General features: G+C 37.5%; 1 protein-coding gene and 1 non-coding gene across 11 annotated transcripts in view; both read right to left on the bottom strand.

The window, feature by feature from the left end:
- TTC8 (tetratricopeptide repeat domain 8) overlaps positions 1-21,048 on the bottom strand; it is a 54,600-nt gene extending 33,552 nt beyond the window's left edge. For 2 of the 10 annotated variants that reach the window (XM_055288530.1, XM_055288525.1), the window contains exons 1-5: positions 20,828-20,957; positions 5,901-6,021; positions 4,544-4,607; positions 4,276-4,435; positions 1,610-1,654 (exon numbers count right to left, since the gene is read on the bottom strand). In XM_055288530.1, coding sequence (XP_055144505.1) covers positions 1,610-1,654; positions 4,276-4,435; positions 4,544-4,607; positions 5,901-6,021; positions 20,828-20,941 — 504 coding nt within the window. In that variant the 5' untranslated portion in view covers positions 20,942-20,957. Of the gene's footprint in view, positions 1-1,609; positions 1,655-3,957; positions 4,048-4,275; positions 4,436-4,543; positions 4,608-5,900; positions 6,022-8,446; positions 9,008-9,052; positions 9,405-11,805; positions 11,836-12,477; positions 14,123-14,623; positions 14,784-20,827 lie in introns of those variants that run through there. The other 8 variants (XM_055288528.1, XM_055288520.1, XM_055288529.1 and 5 more) reach the window with 8 other exon arrangements.
- A 4,163-nt stretch (positions 21,049-25,211) lies between these two features.
- On the bottom strand, positions 25,212-25,347 carry LOC129489107 (U4 spliceosomal RNA). Its single transcript, XR_008659904.1, has one exon. It is a non-coding gene; the product is annotated as a U4 spliceosomal RNA (small nuclear RNA).
- Between the last annotated feature and the right edge of the window lie 830 nt (positions 25,348-26,177).

Here is a 26,177-nt window from a genome sequence, read left to right on the forward strand (position 1 = left end):
TCAATGTCACATCTCCCAACACATGCAATGGTATCTCCACTTAGATAGCCTTTTGTCGTTTCAAGCTCAAAACGCCTTCAAGTCACTTAGTCAGCTTCTTTACAAACTGACTTCCTTCCCTAATTCTCCCATTTCTGCCAATAAAACTATCATTCTTCTCACAGCATCTCTAGGAGGCAGATTTGACCTGTCTGTCTTTCCTTTGTCCCTAGCACCAAATATATCATCAAGTTTTGTCACTTCCTTCTTTAAAATGTCTTTGTGGAACTCCCATTTTCTAGTATAAGGCCTATTTATTGACTATTCCACATCTCGTTCTTGTTTTTGCCCTTTCTTTACATTTCTTTTTCCTCCTTTCCATACATTCTACTTATTTTATGGATCTTTACTAATATAATCCCTTCTGAATTTTTCCCTTTCCTACTTGGTAACAACTTCACAGTTTGACAATTACCTCTTTAATTATTTCATTTATGTCCATTTTATTTCTTCAGCTAGATTACATGGCTTGTAGAGGCAGGAAAAAGTATCATATTTTTTATTAGTTCTCCTAGTGTATAGCTAGTGGTTGACACATAGAAAACACACTTAAGGGGATGACTATGGTGGCTCACACCTGTAATCCCAGCACTTTGGGATGCTGAGAAAGGAGGATCACTTAAAGCCAGGAATTCAAGACCAGCCTGGGCAACATAGGGAGAGCATGTCTGTACAGATAATTAAAAAAAAAAATCAGCTGGGCATGGCGGTACATGCCTGTGGTCCCAGCTACTTGGGAGGCTGAGATGGGAGGATTGCCTGAGCCTGGGAAGTCAAGGCCACAGTGAGCCGTGATAATGCCACTGCATTCCAGCCTGGATGACAGAGTGAGACTCTGTCTCAACAAAAAAAAAAGAAGAAGAAGAAGAAGAAGAAAAAAAGAAAACACAATTAAGGAAAACATTTTTATCTTCCTAAATGCTTAATATACGGATATAAAGCCTTTTACCTGGAACTAATAGGAAAATGAGAAAACATGCAATCAGACACTGTAGAATGAACTGCATTTGATTTGACCAAAGTTGTTCCATTATTGCTCATTTGCATATAAGTATATGCAAAAATCAAAACAATTTGAGAAGTCATACGCATATAACTTTAAAATTCTCTGTTAAGAGGCTATGAAGATGATTCCCTCTACTTTTCTATGTTTGAAATCTTTGATCATAGAACGTTAATGATAGGGGAAAAGGACACACCACAAAAATAACAGAAATACGCGTGTTAGTAAACCTATACTATATAGACTAAGGAAATAAACAGATCAACAACACCATTAGCATAAAAACTATAACTTTAACACAAGCATGTTATGCAGTATTCTCAATTACCTGTATCTTCCCATTTATTAGAGATCTACATACTCTATGAACCACACATAGTTCTTATCACTTGTATATTTATACACATTTTCCCACTGAAACTGAGGGTGGATTTTAAAGTATTAGTAATTCTCCAATCTTTAATAATTTCATCTGCTTATAAGGTCAAAAACAGAATATTTCAGAATCTAAACTTCCAAAGTCAGAAAAATTACAATAAAAGAAAATAGCATGAATTCAAAACTTACAGTCTTAACATCATTTTCATGATGAAAGATATACTCAAACAAAGCCTGTGAAGAAAAAAGTGCCAAAAATACATTAGATTTTTTTGTTAATTTGCTGTTAACAAAAGCACTCTAAAGCCCTGGATTTATAGATAAAAGGGCCTATCCATCTTTTGTTACAGTCACTCATTTTAAAATATTACTATTTACAACTGATTCTGGTTTTAACAGAATACAAATTGGAATGCTCAAAGAATTAAACATTTTTTTCATATTAAATATTTTATTAGAAAAACTATTGAAAAGTTTATTTCTTAAAGACCAACTTCAGGATTGTCGTAAAACAGATGCAGACAATTCTTTATATTCTCTACATATATTATACAGTGATTATGATATTAATAATGACAATTTAGACATAAAAAAACTGGAAGTTTCTACTGAAACAAAGTAGAGTACAAGGGTAAAGCAGGTGTTTTTTGCTTAATTTTTAAAGCTATTTCTCCTTATATGGTATTTATAGTAACTCTATGATTCAGAATATTCAGGTTTCTTTAGCAGGGTGCTACTCAGCCAAGCTGGACATTGGAATCACCTGGCGGTGAGGCACAGATCAGACCACTTAAATTAAATTAGAGTTGGGGGGATGGCAAAGCCCTGACCTTATATTTTTTAAAGCCCTCAGATAACTCTCATGTACAGCCAGGGCTAAAAACAATTATTTCCAATATTTCACTCAACTACTCTAAACAAATAAGCATTTACTCTTATTGGTACTACCTTTTTCCATAATACCATCATGTTACACTTGCAAAGAGGCTAACATCCCTGGAAAATATCAAGGTTACTAACAAAGAAGACTTGGAGGCAACCAATTTTTTAAAAAAATCAAGACAAGGCCTTTCTTTAAAAAAAAAAAAAAAAAAAAAAAAAAAAAAAAAAAAAAACCTATAACAATCCCTCCATTTGTTCTGTTATAAAGAAACAAAAGTTAAGAGTGCAATTGGTGCTACTACTGCCATGAAAAGGACATTACAGCATCAAAGACAGTGTCATAGAGTCACCCTAGACACCCCAAGCAATATGCCTATATTAAAAATGACTCCTGGTGGGTCAAGGCAAGCTGGGGGCCAAAGAGAAAAACCTGGCATTATTTCTACAACACACTAAAAAAGCACAAAATCTAGTTCAGGCTAAATCTAGTAACAGACCAGGTCTGTCCTGGATGCATCTTAATTGAGAAAAATGCTTCCACTGACTGACTCTCTGGTCAAAAAATAGCAATGGTATCAACTAGCCAGACAGTCCCTTCAAGTAAGTGGCCTTAAAGGGTAGGGAACCAGATATTCCATATGAGTTGCTTTCAATACTCCACTCTCATAAAAGAAAGGGAAGTAAGGATAGCTTTACAATTTTACTAAATGAAGGCAACTGGATTGCTGCCAAACAAGAATTTAAGAAAAAAATCAGCAGCATTATTATTGGCTAATTCCCTGTCTACCAAATGGCATCTTTTTTTTTCAGACTTAAACTTAAGTCTGTACAGCTAGTGTCCATTTTAATTTTCTCTAGAGTGTTTGGTATTTAGTAAACACATATGTTAAACACTATTAGAACTGAGATTAGGAATGAGCTCAGCACTTATGCTCAGAGATTTCAGCTAAAAACCTGAACTAGGCTTAAACCAGTTTCCGGAAGATAAGTGCTCCTGTCTCTGAATTATTGCAAGCTCAACCTCAAGGTTTATATACTGAAAAGGTCATGGACACCTTCCTTTATTTTTCTTTTTCTCTTTCTCTCCCTCTCCCTCTCTTTCCCTTTCTCCCTCTCCTTCTGCCTCTCATTTTCTCTTTAATTTAAAGGAGCATTTAATCTTTGAGTAGTGATAATTACTAATGTAGTTGGCATGCCACTATGTGGTTTGAGTAATCCTTTTTGAGATGCCTGATAAATTACTAATTAGGGGTACATAATTTTTATCATCCTTTGACAGTCCTAAAAACTGACAAGGATAGAAAATTATTTCTTTGAGAATAGTCCAAGCTAAAAAAGAAAAAAATATGTACATATACAGATGACTTCTTAAGCTTCATTCTACAAAGATGATGCTGCATACCTGCTTTCTTTGTTATAAATTACTACTCTTTATCAAGGGAAAAGAATTTCCTATAATAATGGTATATGTACTTTATTTCTGACTTTCCTTAACTCAATTAACTCAAAGAGTAAGAGTAATTTTACATATAAAACATTTCCACTTCATTAAAGACATGGCCTTTCCTTCACAAGTTTTTATTCATTTTCTAATTTGTCATTATCATCATACATGTAATATTACTTCATATCTCAAAATCATTTTAAGTACATACCTTTGCCAACTTAGGTTTCTGGGAATATTTTGTTAAATTCAGTCTAGATAAGTTTATAAATGGTCCATCAGGACTTGTAAGCATGGAAGCCTACAGAGGAAAAACAATAGAACAAGAGATCTGAAACTTTCTCTTGAAACGTAAACAAGTTTAATATGCATAAAAATATAAAGGCAACATAAATAAAAAGAATCACCTTCAAAAATCTTCCATATAATTCTCCACTATAACAACAGGGGAAAATGATGTACCATAATATAAAGCTACTTTGGTAATACCAAAGTAATACAAGGCTATGGGAAAGCTGATAGAATTTACCGTTCCCAGCCTGACAAATCTTCCGGAGGAGCTGGTGATAGGGCGGGCTGTGTAGGCGGTTCTGGGTGTTCTGATAGCCTGTTCCATAGTGCCTGGCCTTCCACTCTGTGTGCTGGGCCTGAGGAAACCTGTAATGGGTCTTCCAGCTTGTGTGATTGGCCTGTGAAGATTATAAATTGTTATAATACAAAGAAGATCATTTGAGGAAAGACTCTCATACAGTCCGATCAATATTTAGTGGCAGAGGATGTGAAGCAGAAGTACATACCTAACGGCCTGACTAGGCCCTCCTGTCTGATTAGTTCCAGGGAGTTTCAAAGACGTTCCAGGGCCTAGGAGACAAGATGGCTAATTCAATTTATATATTATCTATTAATCTGTAAAAATTGTAAGCTAATACAATTTTCAGAATTGTGCTGACCTGGTGAAAAAGACATTAATAGCAAGAAATGTATTTTAGGGAAATGTGTTTTAGACTAATATTTAATGAGTACCTATCATGTTACTTATGTCATCACATTTAATCTTCACATTAAGTTTGTAAAGTAGGTAGTATTAACCCATTTAACAAAGGTTCACAGAATTAAGTAAACAGGTCAACCTATTAGTAGGGCTGGGATTTAAACTCAAGACTAACAGGCTCCAAAGTTCAAAATAATGGTTCTATCCTCATAGTTCAATTATTTCTCATACAAACTCCCAATAAAAGATAATTTACCCACAATATCTAGAATTTAGATATTTTTACCTCTAAAAGAACAAAATAATGGTTAAAGAAAGATATTTTAACATAAAAATATGTATTTTTTTCTCAATTTCTATTGGAAGGTTTAAAATAGCTATTACCTTCCAAAAGATATAAATGACTGAGAACTATAATTACCAGCAAGACCACCAAATGTCCTGGTTATCAGTCAATACCATTTTTCTTTTTTAAGGCTAGTCAAGTAAAGCAGTGGGAGTGGAGAAGGAACAAAGAAATCCGTAATGGGTTGTGATCAATTAGTTGTAAACACCACTGCACTCAGACCAGCCATTATCCAATACCATTTGTACCACCACATCTGCAAGCTGGGGACTGTGCCTCTGTGACAATCCCAACAGAAACTCACAGCCCAGCATATCACCTCATTACCTCACACTATGACTTAGAGCAAATCATGTTCGATTATAAGAATAAAGTGATGTTTTTGAATGATCTTTTTTTAAAGTCCTCTTAGAACACCTCTGTTGTTTGGATACTTCATAGATAAACAATACTCTGATATATTAGACAAGTAGTTCAAATAAAATGTACTTTTATAAATTTTTCCCATATGATCAGCAGTTGAACATAGGTATAAATTATTTCTAAAATGCATAATATAGCTTGTATTAGAAAATTGTTATACATCAATCTCATACCTTAAGTTTAAGATAACTGAATTGTGGGGAAAAAGCCTTTGTACTGTAAGGCAGAACAGAAACCATTTACTTGAAGTAATGTTTTTTTCATCATTTTTGTTTCATGTCTATAATGTTTATATATATAGTGTAGAAATATATAGGCATATATATTCCTCTTATACACAGTATTCTTCCTCTTAATGGTATTTCATTAACTTAACTGAAAACCCAATACTTACGTGGAACTTGAGCAATAGCATTTTCATCCAGCATCATTTCTGCAATTCCTTCCTGATCTATATCAATTTCATCTATGTATACCATTTCTGTTAGTGCTCTTGCTTTTAAGATCCAAGCTGCCTAAAAACCATGGATAAATAAAATATATATTAAAATAGCATTAGAAATACTACACAGCTTACAGAAATAGCCATCTTTCATTGTTGTTATTTCATTTTATATTAAACATGTTTACCTCTTAACACATTATTTTAATTTAAAGGGCCATGTCAAAAACTAATACAAGAAGGCATCATTATTAATCAAGAAACAACCAATATATCAATTACATGGTAAATAAAAGTGGAGTAATCACCTGGTAGTCTTCTAACACTCCTTTTTATAAACAAAAAGATAGATCTTTAGAGAAAATTTTACTAAAATAATAATTTGAAAACAAATGAATAAAGCTACAACCACATTGTTCTTTCTGCCTTCCTCCTTCAAGGCCAAGTCCTTTATTATAAAGCCTTCCCTTATTTTCCAGTTCTAAACCTATTACACGCTCTTGTCTTTCTCACAGAGACTTCTCTTTATGCCTCTATTATTACACACTTAACCATATTTGAAAAACACTCTAATTATTTGGGTATATGTTAGCTCTTCCTTCCCCAGAATGCAAGCTTTTATATCTTGTTCACTTTGGAATTTTCCGTAATATCTATGGTTTTTGTAGAAAGTAGGTATTCAAGAAATGCTGGTTGAACTGAACTAAGATCAGTTTATCCAATTCCAATAATGAAACAACACTGGTTGCTTTGTGATCTAGTCAGTAGAAAACCTGCTAGATAATGAAAAAAAGGGAAAAGGTAATTAAGAAATATAAACTGGAAAATATTTTATCAGCCTTGCTTTACCTTGAAAAATTCAATGTAAACATGTACACAATTAAATTTCTTATTAAACATATGAAATTGTTTTATCTGAAATTTCTACCTTTCCTTTACTACAGAATAGAGGCAGAAAACAATAAAGCTTGGTGTGCTGTGGAGGATTTGAAAAGAAGGCAACTCCTGAAGCTGCAGCATATTAGTGACTCTAGAGCCTAGAGGAAGTAGCAGCAAGGGAAATTTGGGGAGGGATTAGGCTCAGTATACTAGGAATATACGGCTGTGAAGCAGGCTCAATGAAGGCCAAGGGACTGCGAAAGGAATAGGTGAGAGCTACAGGAGGTCCAGAAAGTCCCCATGTAAAGAACTCAAGATGCATTCAGTATATATATTCATTGAGCACCTCCTAATTAAATACCATCAGGCTAGGTTCTGATAAGGAAACATGAGAAGATTAAAACATGGATCCTAATTTCCCTGAACACATCACCTATTGGACGAAATATGACAGGTGACAAGTGTGTGGTTTTATAGATGTTGGAAAGCAAAGATCCTTTTGTGAGCTCAAGTAATTGGAATGCATTCTATGAACATTTTTTTAAAAACAAAAAAAAAGAATAACATCATGCATTCATTTTAATGGGAATAAAGATGGCTGCCTCTACAACATATTTAGGTTCCCAAAGTGAAATTACATTCGGTTAGATGATTGGCTTTTGGCTTACACTTTTCTGGCTGAGGTTTACTGGATTATTTAAAAATTTAGAATAAACTGTCTCGAATGTTGTCTATGAATTTAACACAATTAGATGAGTAGAATATAGACTCAAAAAACTAACTTATTTGTAAAAAAATTAAAAAAAAAATTCCTAATGGAACTCCAATTGGAACGGTGAGAGCCACCAAAGTATAGAAAAACATCTCAGGTTTTCACTCATCAAAGATCAGGAACAATACCATATCTATACAACTGTTCCCAGGGATCAGGGAAGTCCTCAATGGCTTGAGCTAATGTTCTAATTTAACTTCAAAGATGGAAATAGGCAATACTGATTTATATTAAATCTCTACAGGTCATACTGCCCTGCAAGTATCTGACAGCTCTGATTTTTCAAAAGAGCATTCTTTGCTCAGCACTCTCTGGTGGACAGGAAGGACTGCAGCATTTTCTGTTGGAACAGCAAAGCACGACATGGGCTCTGCTTGTTCATTCCCATATTACTAGGGGGCACCTACTGCAGGCTACATCCTGAGTATACAAAGAGGAGTAAATCATAGTCCTAGTTCTAACTGGAAAGAATTTCCAGGTAATGGGAAAAATATAATAACAAAAATGAAAAACAAAAAGAAGTGTGTGGTAGAACAGAGGAAATGTGTCCAGCTACCTGGCAGTGGAAGGAAGGGTAGAAGTGAAGAATTGGGCCCAGCAGACAGGCAAAGTAGACAATAGGCAGGCTAGCTAGAGAGCCTATGGTATGTTTGGAAACTCTAGGAGAATTGAGTGTAGGTGAAGAATGAGGGAAGCGATCGGAGAAAAAGTCAGGAGCCAGGTGATGGATCCTGTATGCCACAGTGAGGTATGTAAATTTTTATCCTGATGAGAAGCTAATGAGGCTTCAGAACTATGATTTGGAGTCCTACCTAAATCAAGTTTACTTATTTATTTATTCATTTACTTTTTGAGATGGAGTTTTGCTCTTGTTGCCCAAGCTGGAGTACAATGGCATGATCTCGGCTCACTGCAACCTCTGCTTCCTGGGTTCAAGTGATTCTCCTGCCTCAGCCTCCCAAGTAGCTGGGATTACAGGCACGTGCCACCACGTCCAGCTAATTTTCTGTATTTTTAGTAGAGACGGGGTTTCACCATGTTGGTTAGGCTTGTCTCGAACTCCTGACCTCAGGTGATCCACCCTCCTTGGCCTCCCAAAGTGCTGAGATTATAGGCTTGAGCCACCACGCCCGGCCTTAAGTCAAGTTTTAAACATCAAGTTTTATCATTATAGTAGCATTTATATAGTTGGTTATTAATATATTTTACTTTTAACTATTTTCAAGTTCATACTGTTATTTCATAGTCCAATTCATCATGATTCTTGACATCCATCCCCCAACTGACCTCTTAAATATTAAAGAGTTACAAATTTTTTATATTAGGCTAAGCAAAATATAGAAAAGAAAATCCACTCTTCCTTCCCTGCAATATGAATAAATACTTCCGAAGTCGAAGTCAAATAGGAACTTTTTTTTTTTTTTTTTTTTTTTTTTTTAAGACAGGCTCTCACCCTGTCTCCCAGGCTGGAATATAGTGGTGCAGCCTCAACCTCCAGAGTTCAGGTGATCCTTCCACCTCCCACCTCAGGTCTCAGGTTCCAGAGTAGCTAGGACTACAGGTGTGTACTACCACACCCAGCTTTTTTTGTTTGTTTGTTTGTCTGCAGAGATGGGATCTCACTTTGTTGCCCTGGCTGGTCTTGAACTCCTGGCTTCAAGTGATCCTCCTGCTTTGGCCTCCTAAAGTGCTGAGTTTACAGGTGTGAGCCACTGCACCAAGGCTAGGAATATCTTTTTAAAATTTTTATTCCATAAGAATCCACTTTTTCAAAAAGATAGATAAATATTAATTTAATTTCTAAAATATAATTCTTAAGAAACAATGGTATGAATTTTTGATATTTACAGCTCTAGAATAAAATCTACTCAGACTGTTATTCAATTTTAAATTTTATCAGTGTTTGAGAAAATTAATCTTCCTGAGTTCTCTTCTGTTCTAACAAAAATGACCTTGAAAATCACATATCACTGCTTGATTAAACATCCGACTGTTTTCAAAGAACTGCTCCTGGCAATGTGAACAATTCTTGAGATTTTAATGAAAACAGCAGATGGAGCTTTGGCTTTAAAAAAAATAATAAATTTTTTTTACTTTGGAAACAAGGCAAGTATGTTTTACAGCACTAAAATCCTCTGCCTGTTTTAAAAAAACAAACCAAAAAAAAGTTTAAAACTAATCAGTGATTAAAATAAAATGAATAACAAAGCACACACAGCAATCCCAAACTACCCCTTGAAACTAAATAAAAATATAAATTTGCCTTATGAGATATGTTTACTTATTAACAAATGGGAGGGTCACACAGTTTTAAAAAATAGTTTATGTAAATTTATTTAAATATTTATGTATTAGAAGTACCATAATATCAATAAAAATAAGAATTGATGCTTTAGGAACTTTGTTTTTTAAGGGAAAAGCACAGATTCTCCCAAACCAAATGAAGAATCATATCAATTTTTCCCTTCATATCTGTGAAACACAATCCCATCTCATTCACCAACTGAGTTAGTCTCTAGGACATTACTCCTGAGGCAGATACTTGTCAGCAAACATCAGGAAAATATTGACTCACTCATTCCATCCACTGTGACACTAGTTCAGTTTTAGTTATAAAAATAAACATATGAAGGGGTTAAAACTCTGCTGACTGAGCAAAGCATGTTTAAATTATTCTGTTACTCTTAATACAGAATGCAAGGCCAGTAGTTTAAAGCATGTAAGAAACAATTTTAGGTTATTATTAGAATAAGGCTATGAAAGGAACAGTCTGTCTGACCTGATTTAGACATCATAAGACTCAGTAACTATGGACACTCTGCCTACTCTAGGAAAATGAAAACTTAGGCACAAGATACTGAATTGTTATTGTATATAGCCTCATTCCTTTTCAAGTTGTAACAATGTGCAAAAATAAGAAATTCCAAAAGTATAAATAGTAAGGCCAAAAGAATCTAGTCAGCCTTGTTCCCTTTTGTATCATTATCCAGTGGATAATTAAGTCTATACAAATAGAACTGGAAAATAATGCCAAATACAGATTTTTCATGAAGTCCTTGTGCTAGTTTAAAGCTCTTAAATGCCATTTATAGTTTTAAAACCATTTCTACAATGCAAATTATTGATGTTTTAAATTTTAATCAAAATCTTCCAAATTTCCTGAGAACAAAATCCACAGTATTTATAACTCTGATCCTTCTTGAATGACTTGTACCCATATTATGCAAAAAAAAGTTTTGCCCCATCTATCAGTTTGTAAATCAAGATTATGAACATTCAAAAGACAAATGTCAGCCTTTTAAAGAACACAGTGCCACATTTTAACCTATTTACAGTGTGTGTTTAATACTACACAAGCCTCCATAAGAGTACTTTGTAAATTGCTTTCTATTCTAAAAGGTTTGCTGATTACTCATATGAAACCCTAATAAGGTTCAAGTATTTTATTTACCTAAAAAAACCCTGTTAACATTCCATCTCGCTTGGTAGGGCAAACACCTGGCAACATTTAAGCTCTCTGATTTATAACTCTGCACAACTTCTCTCCTTAGTCCCAGACTCACTGGCAACTCTCCTGGACTAAAAGTATCACTGGCCAGGTGTCCCTCTCCTCTCTCCCAGGGTTTCCTCCCAATTCATTCCCTTGTGTCTTACCCAGTTAGCAAGGCTCTAGCTGCCTCCTATCCTTACCCAAATTGATTTGGTCGATGTGACTGTTTGGCCAGCGTCCCTTCCTTCCTCCCTCACCGTGGCAGGCTCCTCCCTCTTAGAGCCACCAGGTCAGTTAAAACCAAGACCTCCCCAAGCAGAGGCCACTCTTGACTCAAAACATGCCATCCCATCCATCACAGTCTTTCAGACATTTGTCATTCCACTAACTCTCCTGCTCCCTTTCTAAGCCCTTGGTTCCCCTCACCGCCTTCTTTATTTTTCTTATCCTTCTAATCCATCTTGGTCATTTCCATTTAAGCTCCAAGTCCCAATGAGTAGAGTGCATTATTAGTTCTACAAGGCTATCAATATACACAAAAGTATTGAAAATATAATCATTTATTTACATAAGAAGGCACAGAATGTCTGATAGAGATGGCTAATTTTATATACCCACAGGAAGATATGCAGCAAATTTTCTAATCTATAGCAACAACTAAGCAATAGCATTAAAGAATTCTCTAAACTAAAGGCTGCAGCTAGACCTTTCTTTACCTGATGCACTGGCAATTCAGGATCTGGTTCCTGGAAAGCATTAAGAAGGCAGTAAACAGTTTTAAGAAATACAGTTGCTAAAATAAAAAGTCTTAATGACCAACCAAGCATTTGTAGGTGAACTCTAACTCATTCAATAAAAATCAAAAAAATTAACTTTAGTCTTCCTACAGAAGTGTTCTCAAGAGTTGTGTAAAACACATGTACATTGAAGAATGCTAAATTTCCAATGATAAGAAAATTCTAATTAATCTAACCTCATTCAAAGTGCAAAGAGAAGATAAATACTTGTTTAATGAACACACAAGAGATCAGAAATTGAGAATAATTCCATAACTATACCAAGGAACTATTTCCTTTTATTCAAAAATAAGTTCATGGTGGTTAAAACATTCAGACTTTAATCAGTTAAGGAGAAGAAAGAAAATCCACATAATACAAACCCTTCTATTCCTCATAAATATAATGGGATTCATGACTAAAAATGAGTTAATTCTGACTATAATATCCTCCAAGAAATTTTTATAAATAAACTACATAATATGCATTAGTGCCAGATGCTGATAAACTCAGCATCTGGGTTTTTCTGTATAAATTAGATAGAAACCCACTGGTTAAAAAAAATCATAAAAAAAATTATAACAAATTTATTTATAAAACATCTACACTTACATGTCTGTCTAGTCAGCAGTGTCTGTTGAGCACTTAATCTGTTTTACTGGGGAAAGTACTAAGAAACAGAAAAAGGAAAAAAGATCCTTGCTTTCTACAGCTCTAAATCCAAAAAGAACACGTCAAATATTTTTTAAGAATATATTATTGGTACAAGCAATGTGCAAACCATATGGTCACCATGCAAGGACAGGCAATTTATTTAACATGACACATGGTAGGAACATGAGAGGAAAAGGTTAAGTTGGGCTAGAAAATGAGGGCCCCAAAGGATGGGAGTTACAGAAGATGTGGCAATCAACTGAACCAAACACAAAACAGCAACTAGAGAACACATAGCAATTGGAGGTTTTCAACCCCAGTGCGCCTACCAAGGATGTGGAAAAAGTACAGATTTCCTAAATACAGTCCAAACTTAATGAAACACACCAATCCAGGAAATGACATGCCAGATGAAAGAAGTACCACATTCTATTCTTTCTTTCTTCTGTTTACTTGTATACATATCTCTATAGCCCATTATCTCATTTGAGTCTCACAACAACCATCTGAGGAAAGCAGGTAAGTATTATTATCTACTTTACAGATAAGGAAACAAATTCAGAGATGTTAAGTAATTTGTTTAAGGTCACACAAATGGGAATCAAATGCTCCTTCTTGCCAGTGCCTCTTGGAGATTTAAAAAAAAAGAGTTGGACTTAATAAGGCAGGAATGAAAGGTAAAGTTTAGGAGAGATACAAGATAAATCCAATATATTATAGAAAACTAGGGGAGAAAGTTTACTGGAGGTGATTGTAGACAATGCTCGAAAAGGAAAAAACAGCTAAAGGAGACAGAAGCCACTGATACTGGATGCTGTGATTTGCCAAGGGCAGGTAGATTCCTCCAGTGACACAAAATGAAACCACCAGTTCAGCCTCAGAAGATTTCTGCTCACTGAGGAAGGTCTTCGCGCTCTCTCTGTCTTGTTCCTCTGCCCTTCGGGGATACGTTTAGGGCTGATCATGTGGATGAAGAGTGTGTAGGGAAATTATGGGAAATCATCAATGTGAAGGTCAGAGGAGAAAATGAGAGGCCTAATGAGTAGGGAGGTGCCGAGACAGGTGAGGGATTGCATTGATGGAAACTGGAGACCAGGCCTAAGTGGGTATGAGGCCGAGAACACATTAATTCCAAAACATTCTAGAGGGGGACGCACCTAAATTACAATACAATGTGTCAAATACTATACTCACATTATGGTCAAATTATAGGTGACTTAGGTGAACAAAAGAAAAGCAGAAGACATGGAAGATAAAAGAGTCAGAGAAGGGGGAGATTATTCTGGAAATTATTGAGTGCCAATGATTTATGAACTATATGAAACATCTTTTCACCATCCATTTAACTGGACATCTTCCTCACAAATGCTTTCCAGATCCCCAGCAATCCTTTAAGAAAAATATAGATGACAGAATCCTGCATGCAAATATCTGTAGGTATACAGACAATAGCAGCTAACATTTTTTATCACTTACCACATGTTCATGAGCCTTATAACAACCCTCTGAGGTATAGGTATACTATCATCACCATTTACAGATGAGAACACTCTGAGAGCAAGATGTTGCAGGACCTGTGAGCTCCAAAATTAGGGCTTAGCCCAGGAGGGTTCTTGGCTCTGCCAAGGAAATAATTCTAGGGTGAGTCAGTGGTATTAGATAGCAATCCTTTATTGGCTGGTACTGTTCCTTGCAGAGTAGGGCTAACTCATAGGCAGTGTGGCCAGAATCAGCAACTATGGGCTCTTGGCAACTGTATTTATACTCATGAAAACCTACTTTCAATTACATGCAAATTAAGGGATGGAACAATGCAAATTAGGGAACAGGTTATTTAGAACTATTTAGAACTCAGAACTCTAGGAAAGGGCCGGAACTTATGAGTTGTTGCCATGGAAAGGGGTGGTAACTTCTGAGTCATTGCCATGGCACTTTTAAACTGTCATGGCAGCTGGTGGGAGGGTGTTCTGCTGATGTGCAGTGAGGGCAGCGAGGGGTCGCTTTCCTTGCCACCTGCTGGTTTCTTCACTTTATCCTGTCTAGACTAGATCCTGTTTTGGTCAGCCATGTTGTGACCAGAAGACAAGTCCTGTTGGTCTCTTACCTCAAAGGTATAGAGGCAGTATTTGAACCTAGACTCTCTGGGTCCAGAGCAGGACTCTGCTCAGTATGTGGGATGACAGCAAGGATGGAATACAGACTACCGTAGGATGTGGAGAGACCAAGGACAGGCATGGCTCTCTGGAGATCCATCAGGAGCAGGACTACGAAGGAAAAGAGTCGGAATGTTTTCATTAGGAGATAGGGGAAAACTCTTTTTTAAAAATCACTGAGCCTTTCCTCTTTGAGTCGCTCTCAGTTGTAGTTTTGTGATTTAAATTAATCCACCCACGTAGCTTCACTTAGTCTAGCAAACTATTTCTACAGGTATCAACGCAGTTGAGCAGAAAGCTCCAGGCTTTGCCCTAGAGTCAGAAGACGTGGGCTAGTCTTGATCCTCAGGGGGCCACTTAGCTGCATGACCTTGAACAAGTCATATAATCTACATTACCTTCTCAAATTAAAGCAATACTACCCACCTCACAGGAGAATCTTAAGGACTAATAATAAAACCTTGCATTTTTAAGAAAACTTCACAACTTTTAGAGTTCTTTCACATATATTATGATACTTATTCAAGTATAAGCTTAACAGAAGCACCAAACCATCTATTACTCCCCCTTTCAGAACTCAGAACTGACTCCCAGTGATGGAAGATCAAATTAAAACTTCCTCTGAATCTAAAGTGGGTAACAGGACATGTAAAGTAGAGTGCCACTTCCTAGAACCAGAAAATACCCATTAGCATCAACTTCAAGTCACATCTGTTTGCTTCCTTCCTTCCACTCTAGGGTTCAGCATTTTCTTAGCTTGTTTCTGTTACTTTAGGGAATTAAATCTCCAGATAATTCTGAATGCAACTTTCTAATTACCACCACTACTTATGCTGGCTAATGAGTCTCCTCAGCTCCATGCTTAAACTGTGGAGTCATTATTCAAAATTTAGTAATAAAAGACGGGGGAAAAAGTTTAAGAGAATAGAGGAATTGATGGATTTCAGAAGGTTAGAGAGATCTAGTGACCACGCAGCCAAGTTGGAGTGTAATCCGTATAATTCAGCAGGAATACAAATTCATAAAATGACCTGCCCCACAGCGTATAGAATCAAAGGATTAAGTCTGGCTAAGCCTCCATGGCCCCAAAGAGGAAACCAATTAGATAATCACACGATACGTTCTTTGGCTTGGATCACCAGATCACTGTCTCAACCAACTACTAACATACAGCTCATTGGGGAGCCCTGGTTTCATGTCTTTCATCTAGGCCAGTCATTTTCAGGCATTTCTCCTCCTTCAAACCATTTACAATAATAACCCCCTCCTCTCTGTAACATCTCTCATTATAAGCAGAGATTGGGGCAAAACGAGAATGTAAGTTAGAAAAAAGTCTTTCTCCCCTTCTGATACACAGCTAATGGGTCCCACCCTCAGAATCACCAATTTTAATAATCTGAAAATCTACCAGACACCTACCCCATTAATGAAAGCATATTGTCTTTAAAAAATCCCACTGCCTGAAAAACCTTCACGTTTTATTAACTGTTTAATTATAATGGAGCTAAAAATCAGGACTGGTTTTAAAGCCATGAATCTGACATATGGAACACAAAGAACAGTAAACAGATTAAGCAACTAATCAGGATGATCAACATGAGCTGCAGAAGCAAACATTCTCTCTAGGTCACAGTGCTGCACGGAGAGGACTGTTTTGCATTTCCTCTTTTTATATCTTACAACTTTTAACCACTTTTTCAGTCACAATTTAAAGAACACTTTGAAAAAGATAATGCTTCTCTATGAATTGGTTATTCCTATTATATTTAATCAAAAAAGGGAAATTATAATAAATTAATCAGTTATCCTTCTTTCTTTATTCTTAACAGATCTGAACTTTAATACTCTTCATGCTTACAGACCCCGGCTGGCCTCTGTCCCTCACCATTCTGTGTCTAGAAAAAGCAGTTGAGAACCCATATTCTTCAAGAACCCTTCCCCATTACCAAACACCATATTATTATATTTAATCTACCCTTCAGCTCCTTTGTAGCCAAATTAAAATGTATTACTCTGAAGAAACATGCTATTGCATAGTACATCATACCTCTCTGGCTAGCCTGACTATCAAAAATAAAATCCAGAAATCCCAATAGAAAATACAAGGCAATAATTAAAGACTTTTGATGATTCTACACCAAAATAGTATCCCTTAAAGGCGAAATAAATGCATATGAAATAGTCTTAGAGGTGGCCTTCATCTCAATAGGCTAATGTATCAGGACCAAAACGTTATCTTTTTGAAGCTCCCTGGACCAGCTTATAAAAAGATTAACAAATAACAAATCATTTTTGAGAGGTTTTTCTCATCTGGGAGAAAAATAAGCAAAACCAAAAGTGAAAAATGACATTATTAAAAACAAAAACTATCTTTTGTAATGGGGAGGGGAAAACGTAAGAGCAAAAATGAATCCACTTGGCACTCAGAAGAAATATTTTAATTTCTGGGCTTCTCTATGTGTCCAGGAGTTTCAAACTCACTCCATACTATAATCAGTTTGGTGGCACAGAACAGTAGTTCAAATAGTTATAGAGGAAAAGTACTCTTAAATGTCAAAACCTCAGTAAATGCCCATGAGGCTAAAGGGGCATGAAGGTGAACCAGCTAACTGCAGAGCAGAGGACCATCTGCTCCCGCTCTGGTCACATTTCTGTTAGCTTTTCATAGATTGTGAATCTCTCCATCATTTAACTTCCTCCACCGAAACAATGAAAGCACTGTAAGGGATAGCAATGATGATCATTACTATTAGAAACACTCTGCTAGAGGAACCCAGGAAGAATTTTAAAAATTGATTTTTAAAAACTGACCCTCAAAACAAGAATTAAGAATGCCCATAATGAAATTATATTTATTTGAAAAAGTAAGTGTACATTTAAGAACCTATGGTGCTGAGAATTAAGGATGGGGCAGGGGGAGACAAAGATCATCAAGCAACTAGGACGACCTTCATAGAGAGGAAGCTGACAAATATGAACAACTCCATCAAAACACATACATGAACATGATCGACGCACTCATTCAGCAAATACATAACAAAAGCCCCTGTGTGCCTGACTCTGCGTCAGGTGCTGGGGATACCATACAGACCTGCCATCGTGGAATCATGTTCTAAGGAAAGATAATTTTCAAGCTTGTAATCAAAGGAACTTCCTTAAGCTTCCTTCCTAAAGCTCTTCTTTAATTGCATCAACACTCTAACATAAATATTAATTTTTTTAATGAAGAAAAAGGCAAGATTTCTTCAAGCTTGGGAAAAATCATTCTGGGAAATATTTCCAACATGAAATAACAACTGGGTGCAAAATACAGAAACTGGTGTTATGAAAAACATACAGTAATAACAGCACAATGTTTAAAGTTAGGTCAAAGAATGACTAACATGAGTAAGCCCTGTAAACTTTTCAATAGCCCTACCTAGTATCAAAACCTAACTCTGGTAAGATGACATCAAGTTAAACATCTATTCCTGGTAAAATGCTACTCATTATTCTGGCAATATATACAGTTCAACCATAATAAACTACCTCAACAAAACAAAACAAACAAATAAAACAAATAAAAATTATTAGAAAGGAAAAGAATATCAAATTTCCTCCAGATCTGGTACTGATTCTCTTAGACCTACTCTGATATATATTGGAGCTGAACATATCAACCCTTGCTCATAAAAATAAAACAATAACTTTTTTTGAAACTTCTATTCAGGTCTGGACACAAGCATTTCAGATAAGGGATACACAATCTGTAGTAAGCACTCAATGAAAGGTCATTGAGATGAATACATATAAAGTCCTGATATCTCAATTCATAGGTGCAATACTGAATGTCACTATGAACTCAAGATTAGAGGGTCTTAAGTATTAATAAAAATACTGCTGCTTCGCCTACATTTCCCGATGTACCAACATCTTCCCAGGATAACAGTGAACATATCTGACCCTTTCCCTGGGCCAAAAAAAAAAAAAAAAGGAATTCGGTGGTCAAATAACTTTCAGAACTATTTAATTATTTGGATTAATCAAAAATAGGCAAAATTAGCTTCCTTTTCTTCAAAACTACTCAGAGCCTTTAGGGTGCATCCTGAATCTCCAAGAAGGAACATACATTTCCCAAAGGTATTATTTAATGAGGAAACTTCTTCTCACCGAACAGTTCTTGGGACTACTGTTTTGTGGAACACAGAATGAAAACTACCGTAACTCAATGGAAAAATGAAAACGGCACATAAAGTTCCTGCAAACCATTGTGCCTAGAACAATGTCTGGCACATCAAAGGTTCTTTTTGAGACAGAGTCTTGCTCTGTCGCCCAGTCTGGAGTGTGGAGTGCACTGGCGCGATCTCGGCTCACTGCAAGCTCCGCCTTCCGGATTCAAGCCATTCTCCTACCTCAGCCTCCCGAGTAACTGGGACTACAGGCGCCCGCCACCACGCCTGGCTAATTTTTTGTATTTTTAGTAGAGATGGGGTTTCACCGTGTTAGCCAGGATGGTCTCAATCTCCTGACCTCGTGATCCGCCCGCCACGGCCTCCCAAAGTGCTGGGATTACAGGCGTAAGCCACCGTGCCCAGTCACATCAAAGGTTCCTAACAAGCTTCTGTTGTACCAATGTAAAAGGGTCAATATTTTGTCACAATTCCAAAACATATTTGATTGTGTATTTTTTTAAGCAATATCTATGAGATTACTATGCCAAAAAACACTTGGGGGCTGGGCGCGGTGGCTCACGCCTGTAATCCCAACACTTTGGGAGGCCGAGGCGGACGGATCACGAGGTCAGGAGTTCGAGACCACCCTGGCTAACACGGTGAAATCCCGTCTCTACTAAAAATAGAAAAAAATTAGCCGGGCGTGGTGGCACGCACCTGTAGTCCCAGCTACTCGGGAGTCTGAGGCAGGAGAAACACTTGAACCCAGGAGACGGAGCTTGCAGAGAACCGAGATCGCGCCACTTCACTCCAGCCTGGGCGACAGAGCGAGACTCCGTCTCAAAAAAAAAAAAAAAAACTTGGAAAAATGCTTGTCTACAGAAACATAGTCCTATTAATTAATGTGAACTAACAACAGTACCTAGCTTTGCATTACCACTAACGTAGGCTGTTCTAAGAGAGATGTACTATCTGAAAGACAAAATGTTCATCTCAGCAGGTTATCATCCATCATCCATTTGCTGGGAGCTAAGGCAGAGCCTAGTAACAGCATTCACACTCAGGCCTCCGCTTTTGTAACTCCCTTCAATTTTCAATTTTTTCTTACATCTCCAAGGCAACACCACTAGAGGAAAAGCTAGGGAACTAAAACTATGTAGGTATATTCCGCATTTACTAAAAGCACTGACAAACTGCCGCAGCGCTACTTCTGTTCTCCCATTTTCTCCTTTTTTGCCTATTCTAGGAGCCACCTGCCCACCAGAATTGTACCACTCACGTACATTGTATACCACCTTTTCCACTCGCTATACACATTTCTCTAGTTTATTTAAGTTCTCTTTTCATCAATGCCATCATTCCTTCTTGTAAGGAGACTTTCTTTCCCATTTCTCCCTCCTACAATTATAGCTTCCCTTGCCTAAGTAATTTTTAAAATAATGAATGTATCTTTCTCCTTCCTAGATTCTCATTCTTCTAACTTGCATATTTGCCTCAAGCTAAACTCATGGCCTCCTTCACTCTTGGACAACAGTCTAAAGATGAGGTGGGAGGATCACATGTTCGATCCAAAAGGAAGAAGGCAGCTATGTTAACAGGAGGTGGAGAGTCACAGATCTTTGTTTATGCATATTTTTTAGAAATTAACAACGCACACGCTGAGAGCTTAAAGCCCATCAATATGCAAGTATAAACGAATTATTAAAGTTCCTCGTCAAAGTAAAATTCAGGGATCTCACTCTGGGACACGTATAGGGGAGGGGAGGCTGAAGATTGTGAGGAGGGGGCGGTCATGGCACAGAACTTGCTATCCCCGTGGACGTGGCGGACAGCGGACCCGCCAGCCACAGCTCCGCAAGGTCTCGCTCCGGGCGCCTCCGAGGGCCGAACGGTCAGCCCCGCCTCGGGCCTTCCTCCCCGACCTCCCCACCCGGGGCCAGGATATGCCCTAGACTCCGCAGCCTCAGCGTCAGGATGCACAGGCTGACGGGAGCTGGCCGGTACCTGGTCATAAGGGGACTTCTCCAGCATCTGCGTGCATAGATCGGCGCAGAGCTGGAACTTCCTGCGCCTAAAATAGCTCCAGGCCAGGAGCAGCGGCTCCATCTCCGAGCCCATGGCTGCCAGTGCGGCCAGCGAAGGCCCAGCGCTCCAGGAAAGCGGTGGGCGTGAGCGAAGAGCTGGCGGCGTCCGGCTCTGCCCGGCAACCCACTAGGGCTGGGGCCTTGCCCGAGAGGTGCCCGCAGCGCGCCTGAGAACAAGAAAAAGAAAAACAACCACAAGCAGAACTCAGCTACAGGGCTTGCCTAAACTTGGTTGCAAAAAGATGTCTACTTTTAAAGGCTACAGGTTTCATTGATTTTGAAAAGAAGGCACCGCGGCTAAACAAAAAGGTAGTGACTTAGACACCTGCCCCTGGGGGAGGCGGGGGGGGGGGGTCCTCCACCCAGGAGGCGCAGCTGCCTAGCAACCGAATTCTCTGCCTGCCCCGCAGGTCCCGAAAAGTCCCGGGAGTTGATCTCTGTCTGGTGTCTGTCCTACTTCTTCTATTCGCTCGTTTTTATCCCTTTCGCTTTACCTTCCGATTCTAGAAACACAAACAAGTAAACAGCTTCCACAGTACCATCCACCCATCAAGACCTAAAGCCCTAAATCCTGAAATTCTCCGCTCTGTTTCTCGAGGTCCTTCCCACCGAATCTCAACATCTGAACTGCAAGGGGCTTGTTTTTACTCATTTTACAGATGAGAAACTGAGATAGACTCAGAGAAGAGAAATTATTAAAATTGCATTGAGTTAGGGAGCTGGAACTGCAATCTGGTTGACTACAAGTTGCTAATACATTTGTTAATTCGACTCACATGGTGATTCCGGATTGTAAATTGGTGACAGTTTTACCAAACTAGATAATGTGTGCAAATAATAATAATAATTTTTTAAAAAAGCCTTGTGAAACATCGTCTCCTGGCATTTGCTGTTTGGTAAGTGTTTACTTGTGCGGAGTGATTTCTTCAAACACAATTCTGACCTTTCTCTAGAAATTTGCACAGATGACAAATATGCTTAAAATGGCAATGGTTATGAAAAGAGAGATGTGACCGGCTAAATCCAGGTAGGCTTTTCTCAAACCACTGGGATCTGAGAAGACATTAGACATTCTATTTAATCCACATATTTATATTTTTCATAGATATTCAAATGAAACTTATACTTCTAAACTAAGAAATTTGTTACCTTTTATTCTCTACTAAGCAGTCTTTCTCGAATTGTTGTATTTTGGAAGCCAGTAATTATCAGGATTGTCATTGTTACAGTTAAGTGTATTGTCATTCGTCTATTTGTGTTCCCCTGGAACTGCCGGTAGAAATGTAACCTCCTTAAAGGTCCTGATGAAGCAGCCCATGGTTTCTGACTGTCAAATTTTTAAGAACGCACATGCCGACAATTGGCAATTGGGCTCAATATTTCACAGGGTCTTTTTGTTTTCTGGTACACTGTGAGCAGATTACTATGTAAGTGATTTTCAACCCTACTAAAGAAAGTGAAGCACAGACAAACTCTTTAAAAGGGTCAGTTTCACAAACGATACTAGATCTCAGTTCATAGATCCTTATCTTTTACTCTCTAGCATATAGTCAGATGTTCTAAATAAACTTTTTTAAAGAATAGTTTTCGATTTACAGAAAAGTCACAAAAATAGTAGACAGTTCCCATATACCCAGTTTCTCTATTGTGTGAGATGTTGACATTTGCTTTTGTGTAAGATGATACATTTGTTACAACTAAGGAACCAACGATGGTACGTTACTATTAACTAAACTCCACAGTTTATTTGGATTTCAGTAGTTTTCCCCTAATATTATTTCTCTATTCCAGGATCTCACTTAGGGTACCACATAACATTTAGTTATCATGTCTCCTTTACCTCCTCTGATCTGTGGCAGTTTTTTAGACATTCCTTGTTTATGATGACCTTGACAGTTTTGAAGAGTGCTGGTCAAGTATTTTGTAGAATATCTGAGAAGTTCTTAAAAATAGAGATGTCCCAATTCCAGCCCTAGAAATACTGACTTAAATTGTTTGAGGTAGGACTGGGGCATCAGTTTTGTTTTTTTAAGTGTCCCAGGTGATTCTGATGGGTAGCCAGGATTAATCACCCATTACGTTGAGTTCTAGTCATGTATCTATTGAGATTACTGCCAACTTCCTACAGAGAAACACTATTTTCGTAAGTGGGGAAATAAACGTGCCAATAAACATACAAATAAATGTGGAACAAATGAGGCATTAAAATATTTTACTAGCATATAATGTATGTTAACTTCTTTCAGAAGGCTATTTTTTTTCTCTCACAAAAGTCAAATGAATGAGGAAAATTTTAGGATATTTAGCAAATTACAGAATGTTAAACATGTCCAAATGTAGCATAAAATGTGCCTTTAAAAGGATATAAAAATATGTTATTTTTAATATCATGTAAATATGTTTATGGTTCATTGATTTTATGAATTTATAGACAGATTTACATTTTTTAATAATATCTAACTGATAAAGCAGAAACCATTTTTTTAAAGCTATGCTAGTAATAGGAAGAATAGACAATGTAACAATTTCTGGTGAAGGGAATAGATAAGAGTTACCAGGACCATTTTCCTTCCAGAGAAAGTGAAGCATAGAGCAACAAGCCTTTTAAAAGGGTCAGTTTCACAATCGATGCTAGATCTCAGTTCATAGATCCTTATCTTTTACTCTGTAGCAACTAGATATTTCTTTAGGTTAATCAGTTTTTAATCAAATACCTAAGGTAATTTAACTTGAAATGCCAAAGGTTAAATTTTCTTAAATGTTAAATTGGAATTATTCCACAAATTTAACCCAAAAGAAAAACAAAAGGTATAAAATGAGATATTCTCTTGGTCAACAAGTATTTGCCCGGGCTCTGTGCTTGGTGGTAAGAATGCAGAGATGAACAAGACAGCTCTCCTGGCTGGAGAGTACTTATACACAAAGAGTAATTAGCACGAAGAGCACTGGACTTAAGGTTAGATTTAGCAGCTGTGTTTTCTCAGGCAAATTAGGAATCAGTTTAGGATGGTGATTAAGAAGTGGGCTTTGAGGCCGGGCATGGTGGCTCAGGCCTATAATCTCAGTACTTTGGGAGGCCAAAGGCAAGGAGGATCACTTGAGACGTGAGCCCAGGAAGTCAAGGCTGCAGTGAGCCGTGAGCATGCCATTGCACTCCAGCGTGGCAGCAGAGCAAAATCCTGTCACTAAAAAAAAAAAAAAAAAAAAAAAGGGCTCTAGAGCCAGATGTTTTATATTTGAAACCTGACTTTTTCATGCCCTTGGAAAAGTTGTGGGGACTTTGTGGAAGGGACTTATTGGCCTGTGCCTCAGATTTTTTATCCGTAGTGTAACATGCATTTGCTGTATTATTTAAGAATTTTCAACTCTGCCCTAAAGAATAGGAAAAACAAATGGGATAGATGAAACTTATCTGTAAGTATATGTTACATCAACTCATATGTTAAGACAGATAATAAGTACATAATTAATGCATGAAACATGTTAAACATAGAATAGACATTTACTTCTTAAACATACGTTAAAAGGACAAAACAAACAAGAGTGTTACTTGTAAACAGAGATGGAAAGCAAAATAAACCTTAAATATTCATAAAGCATGGATCAGTCTTGTCTGCCTCAAATTGACCACCCATTGATATCATTCATTCTAACCCACTTGTTTTGTGCTTAAAATGTATACTGCTGCTCACTAGGTCATTGCTGAGCTATAGGTGTAGCTCATACTTACTTCTATCTTTTTATTATTTTTATTGTTTGGGGATAGGATCTTGCTCGTCGTCCAGGCTGGAGTGCAGTGGCACCATCATGGCTCATTGCCTGCTCACTGCAGCCTCAACCTCCAGGTCTCAGGTCATCCTCCCACCTCATCCTCCCAGGTAGTTGGGACTACAGGTGTGCGCCATCATGCCCAGCTAATCTTTTTTAAGTTTTTTGTAGAGATGTGGTCTTGCCATGTTGCCCAGGCTGTTCTTGAACCCCTAGGCTCAAGTACTCTGCCTGCTTCAATCTTCCAAAGTGTTAGAATTACAGGTGTGAGCCACAGCACCCAGCAACCTCGGTCTTTTTGATAGAGCAAGCATAGATTGGCACCATGAACCTTCCATCTCTGAACATTCTTACCTACACTCTGGTTCTTGTAACTATGCCATCTTTGGAGAAGGCAGATAAGGCAGAGAGAGAGGCAGAACATATGAACATCGAGTGACCCACAGTAGTGTGGTCCTTTCACCTGCCTGATCTAAATGCGTTCACCTACTCATCTCTTTCCCCTTGCTTCCCACTTTTTTCTAAAAAAAAATCAGTCTCCATAGTGACTGTCAAAAATTGGCAGTGCTGACTATCTTGCAAGTTGTCATGGCAGGGTATTGGAAAAAGTTTTCAATTAGCAGTAACCTAGGATAAACCTCATTGGCTACCATATTTCCACTGTACAAAGCTAAGACTGTGTGTTTTAAATTGGTTTAACAAACTAACTTATTTGACCATCCTAATCTGGCCTATGAGCCAGATTATAATGATAGTGATAATGATAGTGAATATTTTATGGGATGATTGTGGATATCGCATCAATTTAATTCAAGTAAGGCACAATTACATTGTCTTTCAAAGAACATAGAAACACATTGGGTGGGAATCAGTAATGTGTGCAACCAGGTAGCTCCTCTGTTTTCAGTCAGACTGAAATAGGAATTAAAAGAAATTAAAGAATGTGTAAGCAAAAACTCAGTTGTATGTAAGAAAACCCAATTCCCCCTGAAGAAGAGAAAGAGCTGGAGTCCTTTAAAATTAACTGCCTGTTTTTCTGTGGCTAGTGGACCTTATCTCTCCCTTTCCCAGGCATTGTGAAGACTCTGTTTCTCTAGCTGTGCAGTTGCAAGGTCACTAGACAAATAATCTCAAGTCGTAAAACATGTTGTTCCTTGAAAAGTAAGAAATAATGTAATACATGTCTTAATTGAATAACTGTCTTCGTTTCTCGCTTCTGTAATTTGCTTCCCCCTGCACAGATCTCCCCCCACCCCACAAAATGCTTAAAAGGTAGCTTGACTCTTTGTTCGAGGCTCAGTCCTTTGGATGTTAATCCGACTGGGTCAGTGCACCTAAATAATTAAATAATTCCTCCTCCACCTCTCGGTCTCTCTGATTCCTTAATTACCCCGCAGCAAGACAATGTTTATTACATGCTAGAGATAGAACAGTTTGAGGAATTACCAAAGAGATGGGAGGTTGTTCTCGTTTTCCCAGTTCCTTGAGGAAGTTCTTGGAGG

This window comes from Symphalangus syndactylus, chromosome 8 (genome assembly GCF_028878055.3).
Source record: "Symphalangus syndactylus isolate Jambi chromosome 8, NHGRI_mSymSyn1-v2.1_pri, whole genome shotgun sequence".
Taxonomy (NCBI): Eukaryota; Metazoa; Chordata; class Mammalia; order Primates; family Hylobatidae; genus Symphalangus; species Symphalangus syndactylus.